Below are 17,631 nucleotides of genomic sequence, written 5' to 3'. Positions count from 1 at the left end.
CAGCCTGGGTGACAGAGTGAGACTCTGTTTCAAAACAAAACAAAACAAAAAACTTTACAGCAATCCTGGCCCCTACCATGGAGCATGTGTTACAGGAAAACAGCCAGTCCACTCTGCAACCAATTTGGACATGGCCCTGAAAATCCTTTTTGCACAGAAAGGGGAAAATAAGAGTACTGGCAGAATGTCAGATGGTGGGGATGCCTCACCCTCTAGTCTCATGACTATGACACATGAGACGGTGTTCCGCTGTACCTCTGCCCCCCCTCCCTACTGTTTGTGGATCTGAATCTGGAAAAGAGCTTGGAGAGATTTACAGGCCTCCTCTTCTGCAATCAGTAAAAGAGTACCATGTGGAGGCAGAGAGCCAGAATAGGTTGTGGGGAGAAAGGGACAGTTTCCATAGCAACTGTAGAGATGAGGCCGCTAACTAGCACAGGGTCTAAGTATAAAGGTCAGCAGTAGTTAACCAAAGATTCTGCTTTCATCAGGTCTCACAAAGAGACTAGACAATAGATCTGAATGGTATAGGGAAGGATCACACACTGATTAGATGGTAGGGGCAGAAACTCAGCCTTGTGATCTCAGGCCCTGCTAAAATTGTGTTTTATTAATTACAGTGCAAATGTAGATTATGATAGTACTAAAATTGCTTATGTGTGCTAGATGAGTATTTTGCAGGCTCATTGCCAAAGGCTGACAATGTCACAAAAAGATTGGCTAGAGGTGTCTGTTAATTATTCTCCTCTTTCCTTGGTTAGCAGTATTCTAGCCATTCCACTGGGTGATGATTCCAGTATGATTATATTGTCAAAATATATGTATATATATTTAGAGACAGAGTCTTGCTGTGTCAGCAAGGCTGGTATACAGTGGCATGATTGTAGCTCACTGTAACCTCAAACTCTGGGCTCAAGTGATCCTTGCACCTCAGCCTCTGGAGTAGCTAGGACTATTTGTAGAGACAGGGTCTTTGTGTGTTGCACACGTTGGTCCCAAACTCCTGGCCTCAAGCAATCCTCTTGCCTTGGCCTCCCAAAGGACTAGGATTACAAGTGTGAGCCACTGTGCCCAGCCCAGAATTTTTTTTTTTGTTTTGGGACGGAGTCTTGCTCTCTTGCCCAGGTTGGAGTGCAGTGGCGCGATCTCGGTTCACTGCAACCTCTGCCTCCTGGGTTCAAGCGATTCTTCTGCCTTAGCCTCCTGAGTAGCTGGGACTACAGGCACGTGCCACCACGCCCAGCTAATTTTTGTAGTTTTAGTAGAGACGGGGTTTCACCATGTTGGCCAGGCTGGTCTCGAACTCCTGACCTCGTGATCCACCCACCTCGGCCTCCCAAAGTGCTGAAATTACAGGCATGGGCTACCGTGCCCGGCCCAGAAAATATTTTTAAGTGTTAAATTGCACATAGCACTGTCCAAAGTGCTCTATAAAGAAAACTGTGGCCAGGAGTGATGGCTCACATCTGTAATCCCAGCTGTTTGGGAGACTGAGGCGGGTGGATCGCTTGAGCCCAGAAGTTCAAGACCAGCCTGGGGTACATAATGGAACCCCATCTTTACAAAAAATACAAAAATTAGCTGGGTGTGGTGGTGTGTGCCTGTAGTCCCAGCTACTCAGGAGGCTGAGATGGGAGGATCAATTGAGCCCAGGAGGCAGTGAGCCGAGTCTCGCCACTGCACTCTAGCCTGGGCAACAGAGCAAGCCTCTTATCTCAAACAGAGAAAAAAAAAAAAAAGAAAAAAGAAAACTGTGGAGCATTAGCATCTGTGTCCCATAATTTTATAAGCAAAGACAGAAAATGCTCTGATACATATGTATAAGACATAGAAAGCTAAATAAAAAATTAAATACATATATGAATTATAAAGTATTTAAAAATCTATTTTGAATTTAGGAAGTGTGCTATGGCAGAAGCCTAGTAGTAAAACGATGCAATTCAAAGGCCCTTCCAAGGGTGTTGCCAGTGGAGGGTCTTCACTACGAGTTGTCCAGGTTCTTGGCATATTAAACAAAGAATTGGACTAGCCGGGTGCAGTGGCTCACGCCTGTAATCCCAACACTTTGGGAGGCTGAGGTGGGTGGATCACCTGAGGTCAGGAGTCTGAGACCAGCCTGGCCAACATGGTGAAACCCCATCTCTGCTAAAAATACAAAAATTAGCTGGGTGTGTTGGTGGGCGCCTGTAATCCCAGCTACTCGGGAGGCTGAGGCAGGAGAATTGCTTGAACCCAGGAAGTGGAGGTTGCAGTGAGTGGAGATCGTGCCACTGTACTCCAGCCTGGGTGACAGAGTGAGACTCCATCTCAAAAAAAAAAAAAAAAAAAAAAAAGAATTGGGCAAAACGCACAAACAAACCAATGGAAGATGAAAGCATAGATTTATTGAAGTGAAAGTACATTCCACAGAGTGGGAGTGGGCTCAAGTAAGTGGCTCAAGGGCCCCAGTTGCACAAATCTTCTTGGGTTTAAGTACCCTTTAGAGGTTTCCTATTAATTACATCCTATGTAAATGAAGACTGGGCCTGCTACCTATTGGAGGCTGAAGTGGTGGCTTGGCCCGTGACCAGTTAGAGGCTGAAGTGAAGTTACACCCTATGCAAATGAAGACTTGGCTCCCACCAATCAGAGGCTGAAGTGAAGGCTCCCTGTCTCCAGACACTATTCTCCTGCCTCAAGGGGATTATTAGGGACCTGTGATATGCATGATTGTCAGACACAGGTAGTTGTGTTTTATGGCTATGGAGCCTCCTGTTTTGTTTCATTTAACTATTGACCCCCTGGAATGACCAAGTATGATCTTTTGGGAGCTCTCCAATTCTGTAGCTTCTTCTACAGTCTTGTCAAGCAAAATGGCAGATATAGTGGCACACCAATGCTTTTGAACTGTTTGTGATGAAGGACCCTTGAATTGTCGAAGGTGTCTAAGGATCCGCCACTGAAAGAGGAGGTTAGAAGAGGTGAAAGAGGAAGGCACTATTATAGGCTCTTTCCTTGGTTATGCACTGGAGTGGGCACAAGGCAAAAGATAGTATAAATCTCAAATGGTTTGGAAAGTATTGGCTAAGTTTAAACCAGTTAGGGAATTCTTAACCCCCAGGCCTTCATAATGTATAGTGATAAATTATCCAATAGGTAAATTAAGCACACTCTTAACAAAGTGGGAAGGGCATCTCTAAGTTTTTCTGGAAATAATTTCATATTTGGCATTTAAAATAAAGTATCAAAGTTGTCCTCATGAAAAATCAGAGCTTTACTTGCAATCAGTTAAACTCATCTTGAATTAGGTGTTCATAGGAGAGAAGAACATCATAATTCTTTCAGTGCTTAAAGTCTCCATAAGATTTAAGGCAGCTCTGGCAATTCATAAAGAAAAGATGCTGGGCCTTCTCTTCTAGCCTGATGAATGTCATTAGTTTTTCTGGGGGTCTGAGCTCATTTGGCAGAACTCCAGCCCTGCTCTGCTGGATTGCATGGTTTTATCCACCAAAATATCCAAAGGGAGCTGCATACAGCTCAGATTCCCTCCCTGCACTCAGTTCTGCCTGTAAAGCATTCTTACACAGAGAGAGGCGTGTTGGAATACAGAAATGCTGTGTCAGAGGCTTATCCTTGGCTTTTGGGGGAAATACTATGATCATAATGCATACCAGCAGCCATAGGGTCATCTCAGCCTGAACAGCTGGTTTGTCTGCAAAGGCATGGAGTAAAATAACCTTTAAAAAGGCACTGAGTAAAATAAAAAGGTTGAGATGGGGAAGAAGTCTGCATTTATTACTATGTCTGGGCCACAAAGGAGGCCCACAATAAATATTTTTCTAATTATTATTTGTTCACAGTAAGTAAATGGGCAGAGCAATGGGACTGGGTTTACCTTCCCCCTGCGGAGCATTGCAAAGGACAATGAAGAAATTTCCCCTTTTTCTTCCCTCACTTCCCACATTCTTTTATTTAAGAAAGTGATTCCCAAAAGCGAAAAAAATAATTTATCAATACCATCTTCCCTTATCCATTTCATTAGCCTGTGAGATGGAAGGTAGTGTTTGGCTGTGACCTCTGATACCATCTTTTCTTTTAATCTGAGCAAAGCTACCTCTTACTGCAGGGATCTCTAAGGATTTTCTTTGTGGTGGTAGAGATGATGGTGGTAAAGAGGATTCAAACCTAACTATATAACTTAGTTTTCAGGCTATACCTGTGTGTGAATTATATTTTGCATCTTTTTTTTCCCCAAGTATTCATAGAATGGAGTTATTTTCTTTCAAGGAATGCTTGGGTTGAAGAAATATTATTCCCTTTACAATATCACAAAATCACAAATACTTTATCTCTTTCTTCTCATCAGTTCCTTCTTGAAGATCCTTCGTAATATGCCCTAACTTCCCTTTCCAACATTACCTCCTGCAAATATCCTGTTTTAATTTTATTTTTATTTTTAAAATTTTATTTATTTTTTGAAACGGAGTCTCGCTCTGTCATCCAGACTGGAGTGCAGTGGCATGATCTCGGCTCACTGCAACCTCCACCTGCCAGGTTCAAGCAATTCTCTTGCCTCACCTTCCCGAGTAGCTGGGATTGCAGGTGTGCACCAACATACCTGGCTAATTTTTTATATTTTTGGTAGAGACAGGGTTTCACCATTTGGCCAGGCTGGTCTTGAACTCCTGACCTCAGGTGATCTCTCCGCCTCGGCCTCCCAAAGTACTGGGATTACAGAAGTGAGACACCGTGCCTGGCTGCAAATATCCTGTATTAACCTTTTTATTCAGTCAGTCTGAACCACTTGCCTTTTTCTCATTCTTGTATTTTTTGTTTAGGCTGTTCATTTTTCCTTGAATACTCTGTTTTCCTTTATTCTTATCTAAGGATTTATTTATTTACCTTTACCTTATTTGTGGAGTAAAGATTCATCTCATTCCACAAAAGATTTAAGGGATATGACCAAACTCAAACCCAACTACTTCTGCAAAACTGACTTTCTTACTTACCAACTATGTGAACTTTGGCAACTTGCTTATCTTCTCTGTGCTTCAGTTTCCTCGTCTGTAAAATTAAAATAATAGCACCCCACCTTATAGGGATTATTTTGAGAATTAAGTGGAACAACTTTTTAAATATGCTTAGCACAATGCCTGGAATTCATTCATTCATTCAATATATTTATGGCCAGGCACGGTGGGTCACACTTATAATCCCAGCACTTTGGGAGGCTAAAGCAGGAGGATCACTTGAGGTTGCAGTGAGCTGTGATCGTGCCAGTGCACTCCAGCTTGGGCAACAGAGCAAGACTCTGTCTCAAAAAATTTTTGTTTTAATTTATTGATTGATTTGTAGAGATGAGGGGGGTCTTGCTGTTTTGCACAGGCTGGTCTCGAACTCCTAGCCTTAAGCAATCCTCCCATCTTGGTCTCCCAAAGCTATGGGATTACAGGCTTTAGCCACCATTCCTGGCCCTCCCGTATGCATTAAATTGTCTCTTGATTACCTATAATAACTAATACAACGTAAATGCTATGTAAATAGGTGTATTGTTTGGCAAATAATTACAAGAAAAAAAGTCTGTGAATGTTCAGTACGGATGCAACCACCCTTTTTTTCTGAATATTTTCAATTCATGGTTGGTTGAATCCACAGATGCAGAATCCACATGTAAGGAAGGCTGACTATATTTTAAAACACTGCAAAGAAGAATCAGGAGAAGGCAGGGTGAGACTTCAGACTAAGATGTAAGCCTGACATCTGTGGAAGGAGAGAGGGAAGGAAGGAGGATTGGAAAGGAAGAATCTTTTTTTTTGAGATGGAGTCTTGCTCTGTTGCCCAGGCTGGAGTATAGTGGTGTGATCTCTGCTTACTGCAACCTCCACCTCCCGGGTTCAAGCAATTCTCCCGCCTCAGCCTCCTGAGTAGCTGGAATTGCAGGCGCCAGCCACCATGCCCGGCTAATTTTTTGTATTTTTAGTAGAAACAAGAGTTTTGCCACGTTGGCCGGGCTGGTCTTGAAATCCTGACCTCAGGTAATCCACCTGCCTCGGGCTCTTGAAGTGTTGGGATTATAGGTGTGAGCCACTGTGCCCGGCCCAGTGGTACATTTTCATGGTTGCCACAGTACATACTGCATGAATAAGTTTATCTGAAATTCTAGAATGGGCAAAACTAATCTACAGTGACAGAAAGCAAATAAATGATTGCCCAGGGCTGGGAATTGATTGCAAAGGGCACAGGGAACTTTTTGGGTGATTGATATGTTCTATATTTGATTGGGGTCGTAGCTACACACACCCGCGCATGTGCGCACACACACACGCACACACACACACACACACACACGCATTTATTGAACTCATCAAACTCTACACTTAAAATGGGCCCAATTTTAATTGTACATAAATGATATATAAAGTTCACTAAAAAACACAAGATAGGCCGGGCAAGGTGGCTCACACATGTAATCCCAGCACTTTTGGAGGCCAAGGCAGGTGGATCACCTGAGGCCAGGAGTTGAAGACCAGCCTGGCCAACATGGCAAAACCCCGTCTCTACTAAAAATACAAAAATTAGCTGGGGGTGGTGGTGTGCGCCTGTAATCCCAGCTACTTGGGAGGTTGAGGTACAAGAATCGCTTGAACCCGGGAGACAGAGGTTGCAGTGAGCTGAGATCATGCCATCACACTCCAGCTGGGGTAACAAAGTGAGACTCTGCCTCAAGATAAAAAACAAATGGCAGGGCACGGTGGCTCACGCGTGTAATCCCAACACTTTAGGAGGCCAAGGTGGGCAGATCACGAGGACAGGAGATCACGAGGACATGGCTAACATGGTGAAACTCCGTCTCTACTAAAAAATACAAAAAAAAAATAGGCCGTGGTGGCGGGCGCCTGTAGTCCCAGCTGCTCCGGAGGCTGAGGCAGGAGAATGGTGTGAACCCGGGAGGCGGAGTTTGCAGTGAGCCAAGATCGTGCCACTGCACTCCAGCCTGGGTGACAGAGTGAGACTCCGTCTCAAAAAAAATAAGAAAAAAAAACAAACATGAGGTATCACTTCACACTGACAAACCGAATGTTAGTGAGAATGTGGAGCACCTGAAACTAATATGTTGTTAGTGGAAGTATAAAATTATACAATCATTTTATTTATTTATTTTTAATTTTTTTTAGAGACGTAGTCTCTGTTGCCCAGGCTGGAGTGCAAGTGGTGCGATCATAGCTCACTGCAACCTTGAACTCCTGGGCTCAATTGATCTTCCCACCTCAGCCTCCCTAGTAGCTGGTACTACAGGCTGGTGCCACCATGTTTGACTAATTTTTAAAACATTTTTTTGTAGAGATAAGGCCTCCCTGTATTGCCCAGGCTGGTCTTGAACTTCTGGCTCAAGCGAGCCTCTCACCTCAGCCTCCCAAAATGTTGGGATTACAGGCATGAGCCACTGCAGTGGCCTACAGTCATTTTCAAAAACTGTTTTTGGCAGTTTCTTATAAAGTGAAAGGAGCACACATCCTATGACCCAGCAGTTCCACTTCTGGTTATCTACCCAAGATAAATAAAAGCAAATGTTCACAAAATGAATTGTTTATAAATGTTCATAGCAACTTTATTTATAATAGTCTGAACCTAAATATGCAGTAATAGGAGAATTAATAAAACAAGTTGTGGTGCATACAACTGAATGTTGCTGAGCAATGAAAAAGAATGAAGTACTGATGCATGCAGCAACATGCAAAATGTTGAGCAAAAGAAGCTGGACACAAAAGACCACGTACTGTGTGATTCCATTTGTATAAAATAGTATTACAGGTAAAATTAATCTGTGGTCATAGAAGTTACAATATGACTGCCTTGTGGAATGGGGATTGACTGCAAGGGACCATGAATGACTCTCTGGAGTGATGACAATGTTCTATATATTGATTGATATGTAGGTTTCATGGCTGTATACATTTGTCAAAGCTCATCAAATTACTGGCCAAGCACAGTGGCCCATGCCTGTGTTCCCAGCATTTTGGGAGGTCGAGGTGGGAGGGTTGCTTGAGCCCAGGAGTTCGAGACCCGCCTGAGCAACATAGTGAAACCCCATCTCTACAAAAGAAAGAAAAATTAGCCAGGTGTGTGTGGTAGTGCATACCTGTAGTCCCAGCCCTGAGGAGACTGAGCTGGGAGGATCGCTTGAGCCCAGGAGCTGAGCCCAGGAGTTCAAGGCTGTGGTGAGCTATGATCAAGCCATTGCACTCTAGCCTGGGCCACAGAGCAAGACCCTGTCTCTTAAAAAAAAATTTACACAATTAAGAGCTATAGAGTTCACTGTATTTAAATTTTACCTCAATAAAAAAATCAGTCACTAAAAATAAAAAACAAAATGAAAGAAACAAGCCTAACTATTGAATTGGTAGTATTGTTTTAAGTGATTTTAAAATACAGTAATTTAACTTTATATGTTTTTTAGACAGACTGTCACTGTCACCCAGGCTGGTGTGCAGTGGCATGATCACTGCTCACTGCAACCTGCGCCTCCCAGGTTCAAGTGATTCTCCTGCCTCAGCCTTCCAAGTAGCTGGGACTACAGGTGCTCGCCACCATGCCCAGCTAATTTTTGTATTTTTAATAGAGACAGGGTTTCACCATGTTGGCCAGGCTGGTCTTAAACTCCTGACCTCAGGTGGTCCACCCACCTCAGCCTCCCAAAGTGCAGGGATTATAAGTGTGAGCCACCAAGTCTGGCCTAAAATATTCTCTATATTTTAGACACAGAAGTATTTTGGATAAAAGTATATGATGTCTGGGATTTGTTTAGAAATCAGTTTGGGGGAAGTGGGTAGATATAGATGAAATAAGATTGAGCATTTGTTTGAAAAAAATTTCAACAAAAGAAGATTGAGCATTTGTTGATCATTGTTGAAGGTGGATTATATAAGTACATAGCTTTTAAAATTTTTTCTGTTAATAAAAAGATAATATCTTCAAGCTTTTTGTTATAAGCAACCAAAAGGGTGAAGTTGCCATCAACTGAGATGGGAAAGGCTGCAGGTGGAGTAGACTTGGTAGAAGAGATGAGTTCAATTTTAAGCATGTTGAATCTGAGATGTCACTTGGACATCAAAATGAAGATATTGAATAGGCAGTTGGGTATATAAATTGGTAATTTGAGAGAGAGGTGTGGGTCAAAGATATAGTTAGGAGTCATTGGCATATAGATTGTATTTATAGCAATGTGACTGGATAAAATCAAGGAGTGAGAGTAAATAGAACTTAGAACATAGTAAGTGCTCACGAAGTATTCATTATAACCACGTGACTAAAATTCTTTTGATTTCTGTCTCACAATTCCTACAGAACTTTTATTGTATCTTGTACTATCATTATTTCTATGTCTTATCTCCTTCCTAGATTGTAAATTCTTTGAAGCTAGAAACTAGGTATTACTTATCCTTATACACTGCTCTCTCTCCACCACCACCACAGAGCCAAAATGGTACCTTGCATTTAAGTGCATTGAAATTAATAAATGAATCTGAGTTTGTGAAGAAATTTTTGGTCAGTTTTATGGGTTTTCTGACTTGCTCTGGCTTTGGGTTCTTGAGACTCTGTGTGATGTGCTTATATGTGAGTAGAGCCAAGATGCATTACTGTTATTCTTGCCACTAGTTAGTTAGCACACTAGCTCTGTACAGCCCAGATCAGCCTTTGAGACCTAGCTCTACTCAAGACACTACAGAAGGGATATGCTCAGAGTAGAGTGGGAAAGGGTAATAATGACACAGGAAGTAGGATCCAAGAGTAGGTACTGTGTTCATGCTATGTTACTTTTACTTTATTATTTATTATTATTTTTTAAATTTTATTTTAGGTTCAGGGGTACATGTGCAGGTTTGTTAAATAGGTAAGTTGCATTATCACGGGGTTTGGTGTACAGATTATTTTGGTACCCAGGTAACAAGCATAGTAACTGATAGTTTTTGATTCTCACCCTCCTCCCCCTCTCCACCCTTAAGTAGGCCCCAGAGTCTGTTGTTCCCTTCTTTGTACGTAGACGTTACTTTATGTACACACACTACCTCAGAATATGAGTAACTATTTCACAGCTTAGCCACTAGGACACAGTGGTGTCCTTGTCCACTGAAGTCTTCTCTTATATTCTTTTTAGATTTCTCAGCCCCAGGACATAAAAACTCCCTTCTTCCCATTGAAACATAAGAGTTTAGGAGTAACTGTTTTTTTTTTTTTTTTTTGTTGTTGTTTTTAATTTGCAAAATGAACTTTTCTCACCTTCTACCATCCTGGGTCTGATTTCTGGCAGTTTCCATAGTCTCTGAGTATATTCCTTCTCTTGTCCTCATGCTGTTCCTATGTCAGGTGCAGGTTAACTTTTCTTTAGTTTTGCTTAGTACCAAACTGCCCAGCTCCAATCTTGGATAATTTGGTACCATTCTCTTTCTTTATTTTTTATTTAATAACCAGAGTATAATTATCAACATCAGGAAAATAATATTGATTCGTTACTAATCTACAGACCTTATTCAGATATCAACAGTGCTCCCATTAGAATTATTTATAGAAGAAGGGAAACCAAGTTCTTGTGCAGGATTCAGTTCTGGATCATCTGTTACATTTAATGGTTTTGTCTTTGTAGTCTTCTCAAATCTAGAACATTTCTTGAGACTTTCATTGTCATTCTTGACCTTGGCAGCACTTCTTTCTCCCTCTCTTTCTCTTTGGAGAATATGGGCTGTTTATCTGTAAAGCACCCCTTAATGTGGGTTTATCTGATTTTTTCTCATGATCAGATTCAGGTTATACATTTTTGGCAAGAATACAATTAAAGTGTGATATATCCTCAGTGTATTATATCAAGTGACACAGATGGCTTTTTGTTCCCTTACTGGTATATTAACTGAGATCACTTGGTTGAGTTGGTGAATACCAGGTTTCTTCACTGCAAATTTACCACTTTTCTCTTTGTAATAATTCAGTAATTTTTAGAGAGATACTTTGAGATCATATATATACCCTCTTTCACCATATTATGAGTTTTAGCATTAATGATATTTATTTTGAATCATCTTTATTGTGAAACATAGCACACATAAAGTGAATAAAATATAAATGTACAAATTTATGAATTATAAATAGTATACCTGTGTAATGCCTCTGATAATAAAAAATAGAACATTTCCAAGCACCTCACATGCCTCTTAGTGAATTACAACCCCACTGTACCCTATAAAATTAAGCATACATTCTTTTATTGCAACCCTATTATTAAAATTTTTTATGATCTAAGTACACATCTTTAAATATTAAAGTTTAGTCTCATTGAAAACTTTTGTTACTATAGTAAAATACACATAACATAGATGTACCATTATAACCATTTTTAAGTGTATGGTTCAGTGACATTAAGTACATTTACATTGTTGTGCAACCATCACCACCATCCATCTCCAGAACGTTTTCATCTTCCCAAACTGAAGCTCTGTAAATCATTAAACAATAAATTCCCTTTCCTCCCTCCTCCTAGCTCCTAGCAACCACCATTCTACTTTCTGTCTTTCTGAATTTGCCTACTCTAGGTACCTCATATAAGTGGAATCACACAATATTTGTTCTTTTGTGTCTGGCTTATTTCAGTTAGCATAATGTTTTCAAGGTTCATCTGTGTTGAGCATGTTCATATCACTCTCGATTTTTATTCTATAGTACTGGCTTCCAGGAAGTTAGGAATTGGAAAGAAAGCTGAGGTGGTGGAGGAGAGCCAGGATTTATCGAGTCACAGGATGAGAATTTTGAGGAGGGAATGGCAACAGCATCAGACACTACAGACGTCAAAGATAATGAGGTAATTTGTTGTTGTTTTTTGAGACAGAGTCTCACTCTGTAGCCCAGGCTGGAGTGCAGTGGCGCGATCTCAGCTCACTGCAACCTCTGCCTCCCAGGTAAGCGGAGATTGCACCATTGCACTCCAGCCTGGGCAAAAAGAGTGAAACTCCATCTCAAAAAAAAAAAAAAAAAGGAATATATGATTGTTTTCCTATCATTAAATTTGGCACTTGTCAATTCTCCTCAGTAGAGTACTCTGCCACTGAGCTCCAAAACTATGAGTTTCCATAAGATCGTGAAGCAACTTTAAAGGTTGGTGGAATACCTGTGAGGGAAGAATAAGCTGGCTAGGGTTCTTTTGCTTAGAGAAGTCTTTGAGGAGGCTTCAGAAAAATACTCACAAACTAAGTCATACAGCATTTAGATTTGTTGTTTGATGGTTTGAAATTTATTATATAATTATAGGACTAAATGAGATGATCCCAACTTAATGACATCTATCTAGGTTTTAAAGATAGCAGTTAAAGACAATATGAGAGGAAATGGCTTTAAATTCTATAATAAAGGATTTAGGTTAGAAGATTAGAAGATTAGTATTAGAAGAAAAATTTCTGACAATGAGGTTTGTTAAACTTTAAAGCAAGTTAACCTAAGATCTGATGAGTCTTCTCTGGGAGGGCTTTAGAGGTAAGTTAGATTTCTCTGTCTAAGGTGGTTTAGGAAAAGATGTTACCTGTAGACAGGAAGATGTGCTGTTGGTCCTTTGCAGTCTAGGAGTCAATAAAGGCCTTTGGCTCATCTAGCTGCAACCATTCTGCTTGTAGTTTCTGTTTTTCTGGATAATTTAATGATTAATTTAATTGCCACACTGCCTAACAAGGAATTAATAGTTTTTCTTAACAGTTTTTTTTAAAGACTCTTGTTTAGTAATGCAAATGGCTCACTCATTTATTTATCTATTTTTAGTCAGGTTGAGGTTTTTAGGCTTTTTTTTTTTTGAGACGGGGTCTCACTCTGTCACCCAGGCTGGTGTGCAGTGGTGCGATCTCCGCTGACTGCAAGCTCCGCCTCCCGGGTTCACGCCATTCTCCTGCCTCAGCCTCCCAAGTAGCTGGGACTACAGGCGCCTGCCACCGCGCCCAGCTAATTTTTTGTATTTTTAGAAGAGACGGGGTTTCACCGTGTTAGCCAGGATGGTCTCGATCTCCTGACCTCGTGATCCGCCCGACTCGGCCTCCCAAAGTGCTGGGATTACAGGTGTGAGCTACTGCACCTGGCTTTTTTTTTTTTTTTTTTTTTTTTGAGACGGAGTCTCACTCTGTTGCCCAGGCTGGAGTGCAGTGGCACGATCTCAGCTCACTGTAACCTACGCCTCCAGGGTTCAAGCAATTCTCCTGCCTCAGCCTCCTGAGTAGCTGGGACTACAGGCGCCCACCACCATGCCCAGCTGATTTTTTGTATTTTAGTAGAGACGGGGTTTCACCATGTTAGCCAGGGTGGTCTCCATCTCCTGACCTCATGATCCGCCCGCCTCGTCCTCCCAAAGTGCTGGGATTACAGGTGTGAGCCACTGCGCCTGGCGGTTTTTAGGTTTTTATTGTTGTTGTTTGTTTCAGACAGGGTCTCACTCTCTTGCCCAGGCTGGAGCGCAGTGTTGCAATCTTGGCTCATTGCAACCTCTGCCTCCTGGTTCGGGAGATGCTCTCACCTCAGCCTCCTGAGTAGCTGGGACTACAGGCACATGCCATCACACCCAGCTAATTTTTTTTTCGTATATTATTTAGAGATGGGGTTTTGCCATGTTGCCCAGGCTGGTCCCAAATTCCTGGGCTCAAGTAATCCACCTGCCTCTGCCTCCCAAAGTGCTGGGATTACAGGTGTAAGCCACTGTGCCCAGCCATTTTATGTTTTGACAAACACACTTGTCAAGTAATCAAACAGATCTGTTTATTTGTGCCTCACTTGGGGAGGAAGCAGAAGCAGGCTGGAGAAGAAAAGCAAAAAAATGGTAACTTTTGGGGGATTTTTATGGGACTCGAGGTCATGATTTACTCATAACAGGACCTGGTTGGTTGTGCCCTCTCAAATAGAGCAGATGGACTCACTTTGTCCACCTAGTGTAGTTAGTATTGATCTAACCTGGTCTTTAAGTATTAGATTTGTTTAGTCACTGGTGTTCTACAGCTTTAGGAGTGGAGTATGAAAAGAGTCAATTATAAATGATTTTAAGATTAAGAAGTGAGATGCGTCTCTGTGTGGTCCATTTCATTTTAGCTCCACTAATAAAACATTCTGGGGACCATAATTATATTCCAGTTATAGCAGTAATAGATTCTAGATTTTTCAGGACAGTTTCAAGGAGTCAGTCCTTTTGTTCCCATAAGTAACATGTATTCAGACAACATGCCTTGATTTTGGTTTGGAAAATATGATCACTGTAATTTATAGCAGCAGTGAGAAGATTGGTAGGAAGCTCCACTTCAGCTTTGCCTATATCAAGTGCTGAATTGGGCATTTACAGAAATGGAGAATCATGGTTGGGCTGTGCCGAAATAAATCTGAGCCTGGGGTAGAAAGCGAAAACTGCCTTCTATTGAATGCCTACTATGTATATGTTTGGCACTGTGCTAGCTGCTTTCCCTATTGACAGCTGCTCTGGCTAGAATTCTACCCTGGATCCAACTGCCACTTAAATAATATACCCCCACCCCTCAACAACAACAACAACAGAACAAACACATATGCCTCGTGGGGCTTAGTTCATTAAGACTCGTCACAGCTGCCACACCCTCTTTAAGACCCTGGCACCATAATTAGGATAATAGAATCTCTGGGTTTGGAAGTATCTTTGAGGTCATCTAGTTAGAAGGGGTGGCAGCTGTTCTCTTTACCATGGAGTTTGAGAATGACTGCTCAATTCTCGATGGGAGGCGCAAAATATGTCTGGGGCTGTGGTCTCTGTAGGCAATCCCATAAAAGATAAGGCAACGATAAACAAGTGTGAAGCTTGAAATACGTCCTAGGCTGAAAAGGGCAATGGGAAGAAATATGGCTTACTGGAGTCCTTATACAATGTAAAAACAAACAAACAAATACTAAAAACGCCCTGGCAGAGATGTAATGTCAGGCCATTGGATTCAGGGTAGAGGCCCACAAAAGGGATCCTGATTGACACAGGTTAACCCTGTGTCAAAGAAGAAAGAGTCTCTTCTCTTGGGTTCACCAGCTCTGAAGTACTAGCCATCCTCAAGCCACTTATTCTTTGCCCTGTTATGAGAAAGCTGGGAAACTCCTTTTCCAGGAAAGAGGGTGAGGGACGGGGATTAAGGGACATGAACGAGAAAAAGCAGGTAGAGGTTCTGAAATGTCTGAGTAGTGGTAAATGCAATCGTACTGGAAGCAGGGGAAGGTATTTCACGCCCTCTCAAGGTCCCTTCGGTTCAAGGATACCGTCATTCTCCGGCTCTACTAAAGGGGAGGGCCTGCAACGTCCATGCTGCCATGGAAACGCGCCGCCGTGTTCCTTTTTCTTACGTGGGGCGGGGCACTGTGCCGCAGCTACCTATCATCCACGGGATTTCTTGAGTGGCGGGCAGCGGCAGCGAATGGACGATCCGATATTGTGTGACGCGACGGGAAAGGGGGAGTTCGCGGCCGGTGGCGGCGGTGGCGACAGCGGCGACCTAGGGATCGATCTGGAGGGACTTGGGGAGCGTGCAGAGACCTCTAGCTCGAGCGCGAGGGACCTCCCGCCGGGATGCCTGGTACTGTTTGGAGAGAAATGGGAGCGCAGTGGGCTCTGAAGGCCTGGATTTCGGGTCTGAAGGGATGGCTGACCGGAGGGGGCGGGGTGGCAAGCATGGCGGCGGTGACGGGGAAGGGGTTGGAGGGCCCTAAGGAGGGGGTGGGGAAACGGTAGCTAAGAAGGCTTGGTGGTCGTGAGGAAAGCTGAAAGGCTGTGGGGCCTTTGGCGAACAGATTTTAGAAAACATTCTTTTGGGGGGCGGTAGAGGCGCCAGAAGGACGTGGGGGGGGGGGGATGGAAAAAGGGGCGGGGAGAGAAGAGGTTAGGAAGGAGGGGAAAGGGTGTCTACGAGAAGGTGATGAAAAATAGAGAGGGAGGGATAGGCAGGCTTATTGTAAATAACGAGGAATGGGGACTTGGTAGGCATGATAGGAAAGTGCTTGCAGCAGTTATAAATATAATATTCTAATTGGAGGAGTCCTGAACTGGTCCCGTTTCCCAGCTTTTGTACTTCCGCCCCATTATTTAGGTTTAGACTGCGTGAGCAAGGCTAGTAGGTTACACGGAACTGATCTTTTGTTATTCCATTCCAGGGGAGCAGATGGACCCTACTGGAAGTCAGTTGGATTCAGATTTCTCTCAGCAAGATACTCCTTGCCTGATAATTGAAGATTCTCAGCCTGAAAGCCAGGTTCTAGAAGATGATTCTGGTTCTCACTTCAGTATGCTATCTCGACACCTTCCTAATCTCCAGACGCACAAAGAAAATCCTGTGTTGGTGAGTGATACCTTGTTTGAAAAAGATTGAGTAGATTTTTTTTTTAAACCGAAAACAACCAGCAAACGTAAGTATTTAGAAGATGATTGTCTTCTCAATAAAGTTGATTGGAAAAATTGTTTACAAATAGTAGGTTTCATTTTGAACTATTTCATATATAATGGGGATATTTTGTATGTGTATTTTCTAGGATGTTGTGTCCAACCCTGAACAAACAGCTGGAGAAGAACGAGGAGACAGTAATAGTGGGTTCAATGAACATTTGAAAGAAAACAAGGTTGCAGGTGAGGTGTTTAAAGCTATCGATCCCCTTTGCATTTTTTGGGTGCTCTTGTTGGAGCTGGGTGGATTTAAACTTTATGTGGTTGTGTCGAATGTATGTAAGGAAGCCTACTGTGGTATCTGCATAGTAGTCACTCAAAAAGTTGATGTGCTAGTGTCACTGATTAGATTGGTATTGTCTGTATTCCTGATTTTGTATTAAAGTTTGGTGGTAAATGTCTTTTGTGCTAATATCCAGTTATTTTTTTCAGACCCTATGGATTCTTCTAACTTGGACACATGTGGTTCCATCAGTCAGGTCATTGAGCAGTTACCCCAGCCAAACAGGACAAGCAGGTATACATTGTTTGAAAGGGTTTATTTAAATGTATTATCGGATTTGTTCTTTTATCTGTACCTGTTGCCTCATCCCAAGGATAAAAGGAGTAATCTCTTTCTTGTGGATTAGGAAATGGGACTTGAGGGTTGTATTAGATAGTATTGTAATAGTACTGATAGCTAGAAACTGTTCTGTGAAGGTAATAATTTTTATACCTACATTATTCAAATCATGATCTGTCTTGTGCATGTGAAACAAAATAAGCATTCCTCCTAGTAGAAAAAAAATTATTAAAAAGTATTTAGGGGCCAGGCATGGTGGCTCATGCCTGTAATCCCAGCACTTTGAGAGGCCGAGGCGGATGGATCACTTGAGGTCAGGAGTTTGAGACCAGCCTGGCCAACATGGTGAAACCCCATCTCTACTAAAAACACAAAAATTAGCTGGACCTGGTGGCGCATGCCTGTAATCCCAGCTATTCAGGAGGCTGAGGCAGGAGAATTGCTTGAACCTGGGAGGTGGAGGTTGCAGTGAGCTGAGATTGTACCACTGTACTCTAGCCTGAGTGACAGAGCGAGACTCCGTCTCAGGAAAAAAAAAAAAAATTTTAGGAGTATTATCAGAACTATTAGGCATGTTTTCCATCTATCAACCGAAGTATCCCACCAGTTTTAGATCTAGAATGTTTAATTCATACCC

General features: G+C 42.2%; 1 protein-coding gene across 6 annotated transcripts in view; it reads left to right on the top strand.

Annotated features, from left to right (window-relative positions):
• TP53BP1 (tumor protein p53 binding protein 1) overlaps window positions 1-17,631 on the top strand; it is a 98,019-nt gene that overhangs the window by 1,072 nt on the left and 79,316 nt on the right. For 3 of the 6 annotated variants that reach the window (XM_063652163.1, XM_063652164.1, XM_063652165.1), the window contains exons 1-4: window positions 15,350-15,572; window positions 16,147-16,331; window positions 16,522-16,615; window positions 16,865-16,949. In XM_063652163.1, coding sequence (XP_063508233.1) covers window positions 15,566-15,572; window positions 16,147-16,331; window positions 16,522-16,615; window positions 16,865-16,949 — 371 coding nt within the window. In that variant the 5' untranslated portion in view covers window positions 15,350-15,565. Of the gene's footprint in view, window positions 1-14,633; window positions 15,573-16,146; window positions 16,332-16,521; window positions 16,616-16,864; window positions 16,950-17,631 lie in introns of those variants that run through there. The other 3 variants (XM_054452174.2, XM_063652161.1, XM_063652162.1) reach the window with 3 other exon arrangements.

The sequence above is a fragment of the Pongo pygmaeus genome, chromosome 16, assembly GCF_028885625.2.
Source record: "Pongo pygmaeus isolate AG05252 chromosome 16, NHGRI_mPonPyg2-v2.0_pri, whole genome shotgun sequence".
NCBI classification, from domain to species: Eukaryota; Metazoa; Chordata; class Mammalia; order Primates; family Hominidae; genus Pongo; species Pongo pygmaeus.
Note: the sequence above shows the minus strand (reverse complement) of the source record. Positions and strands in the feature narration are given on the sequence as shown.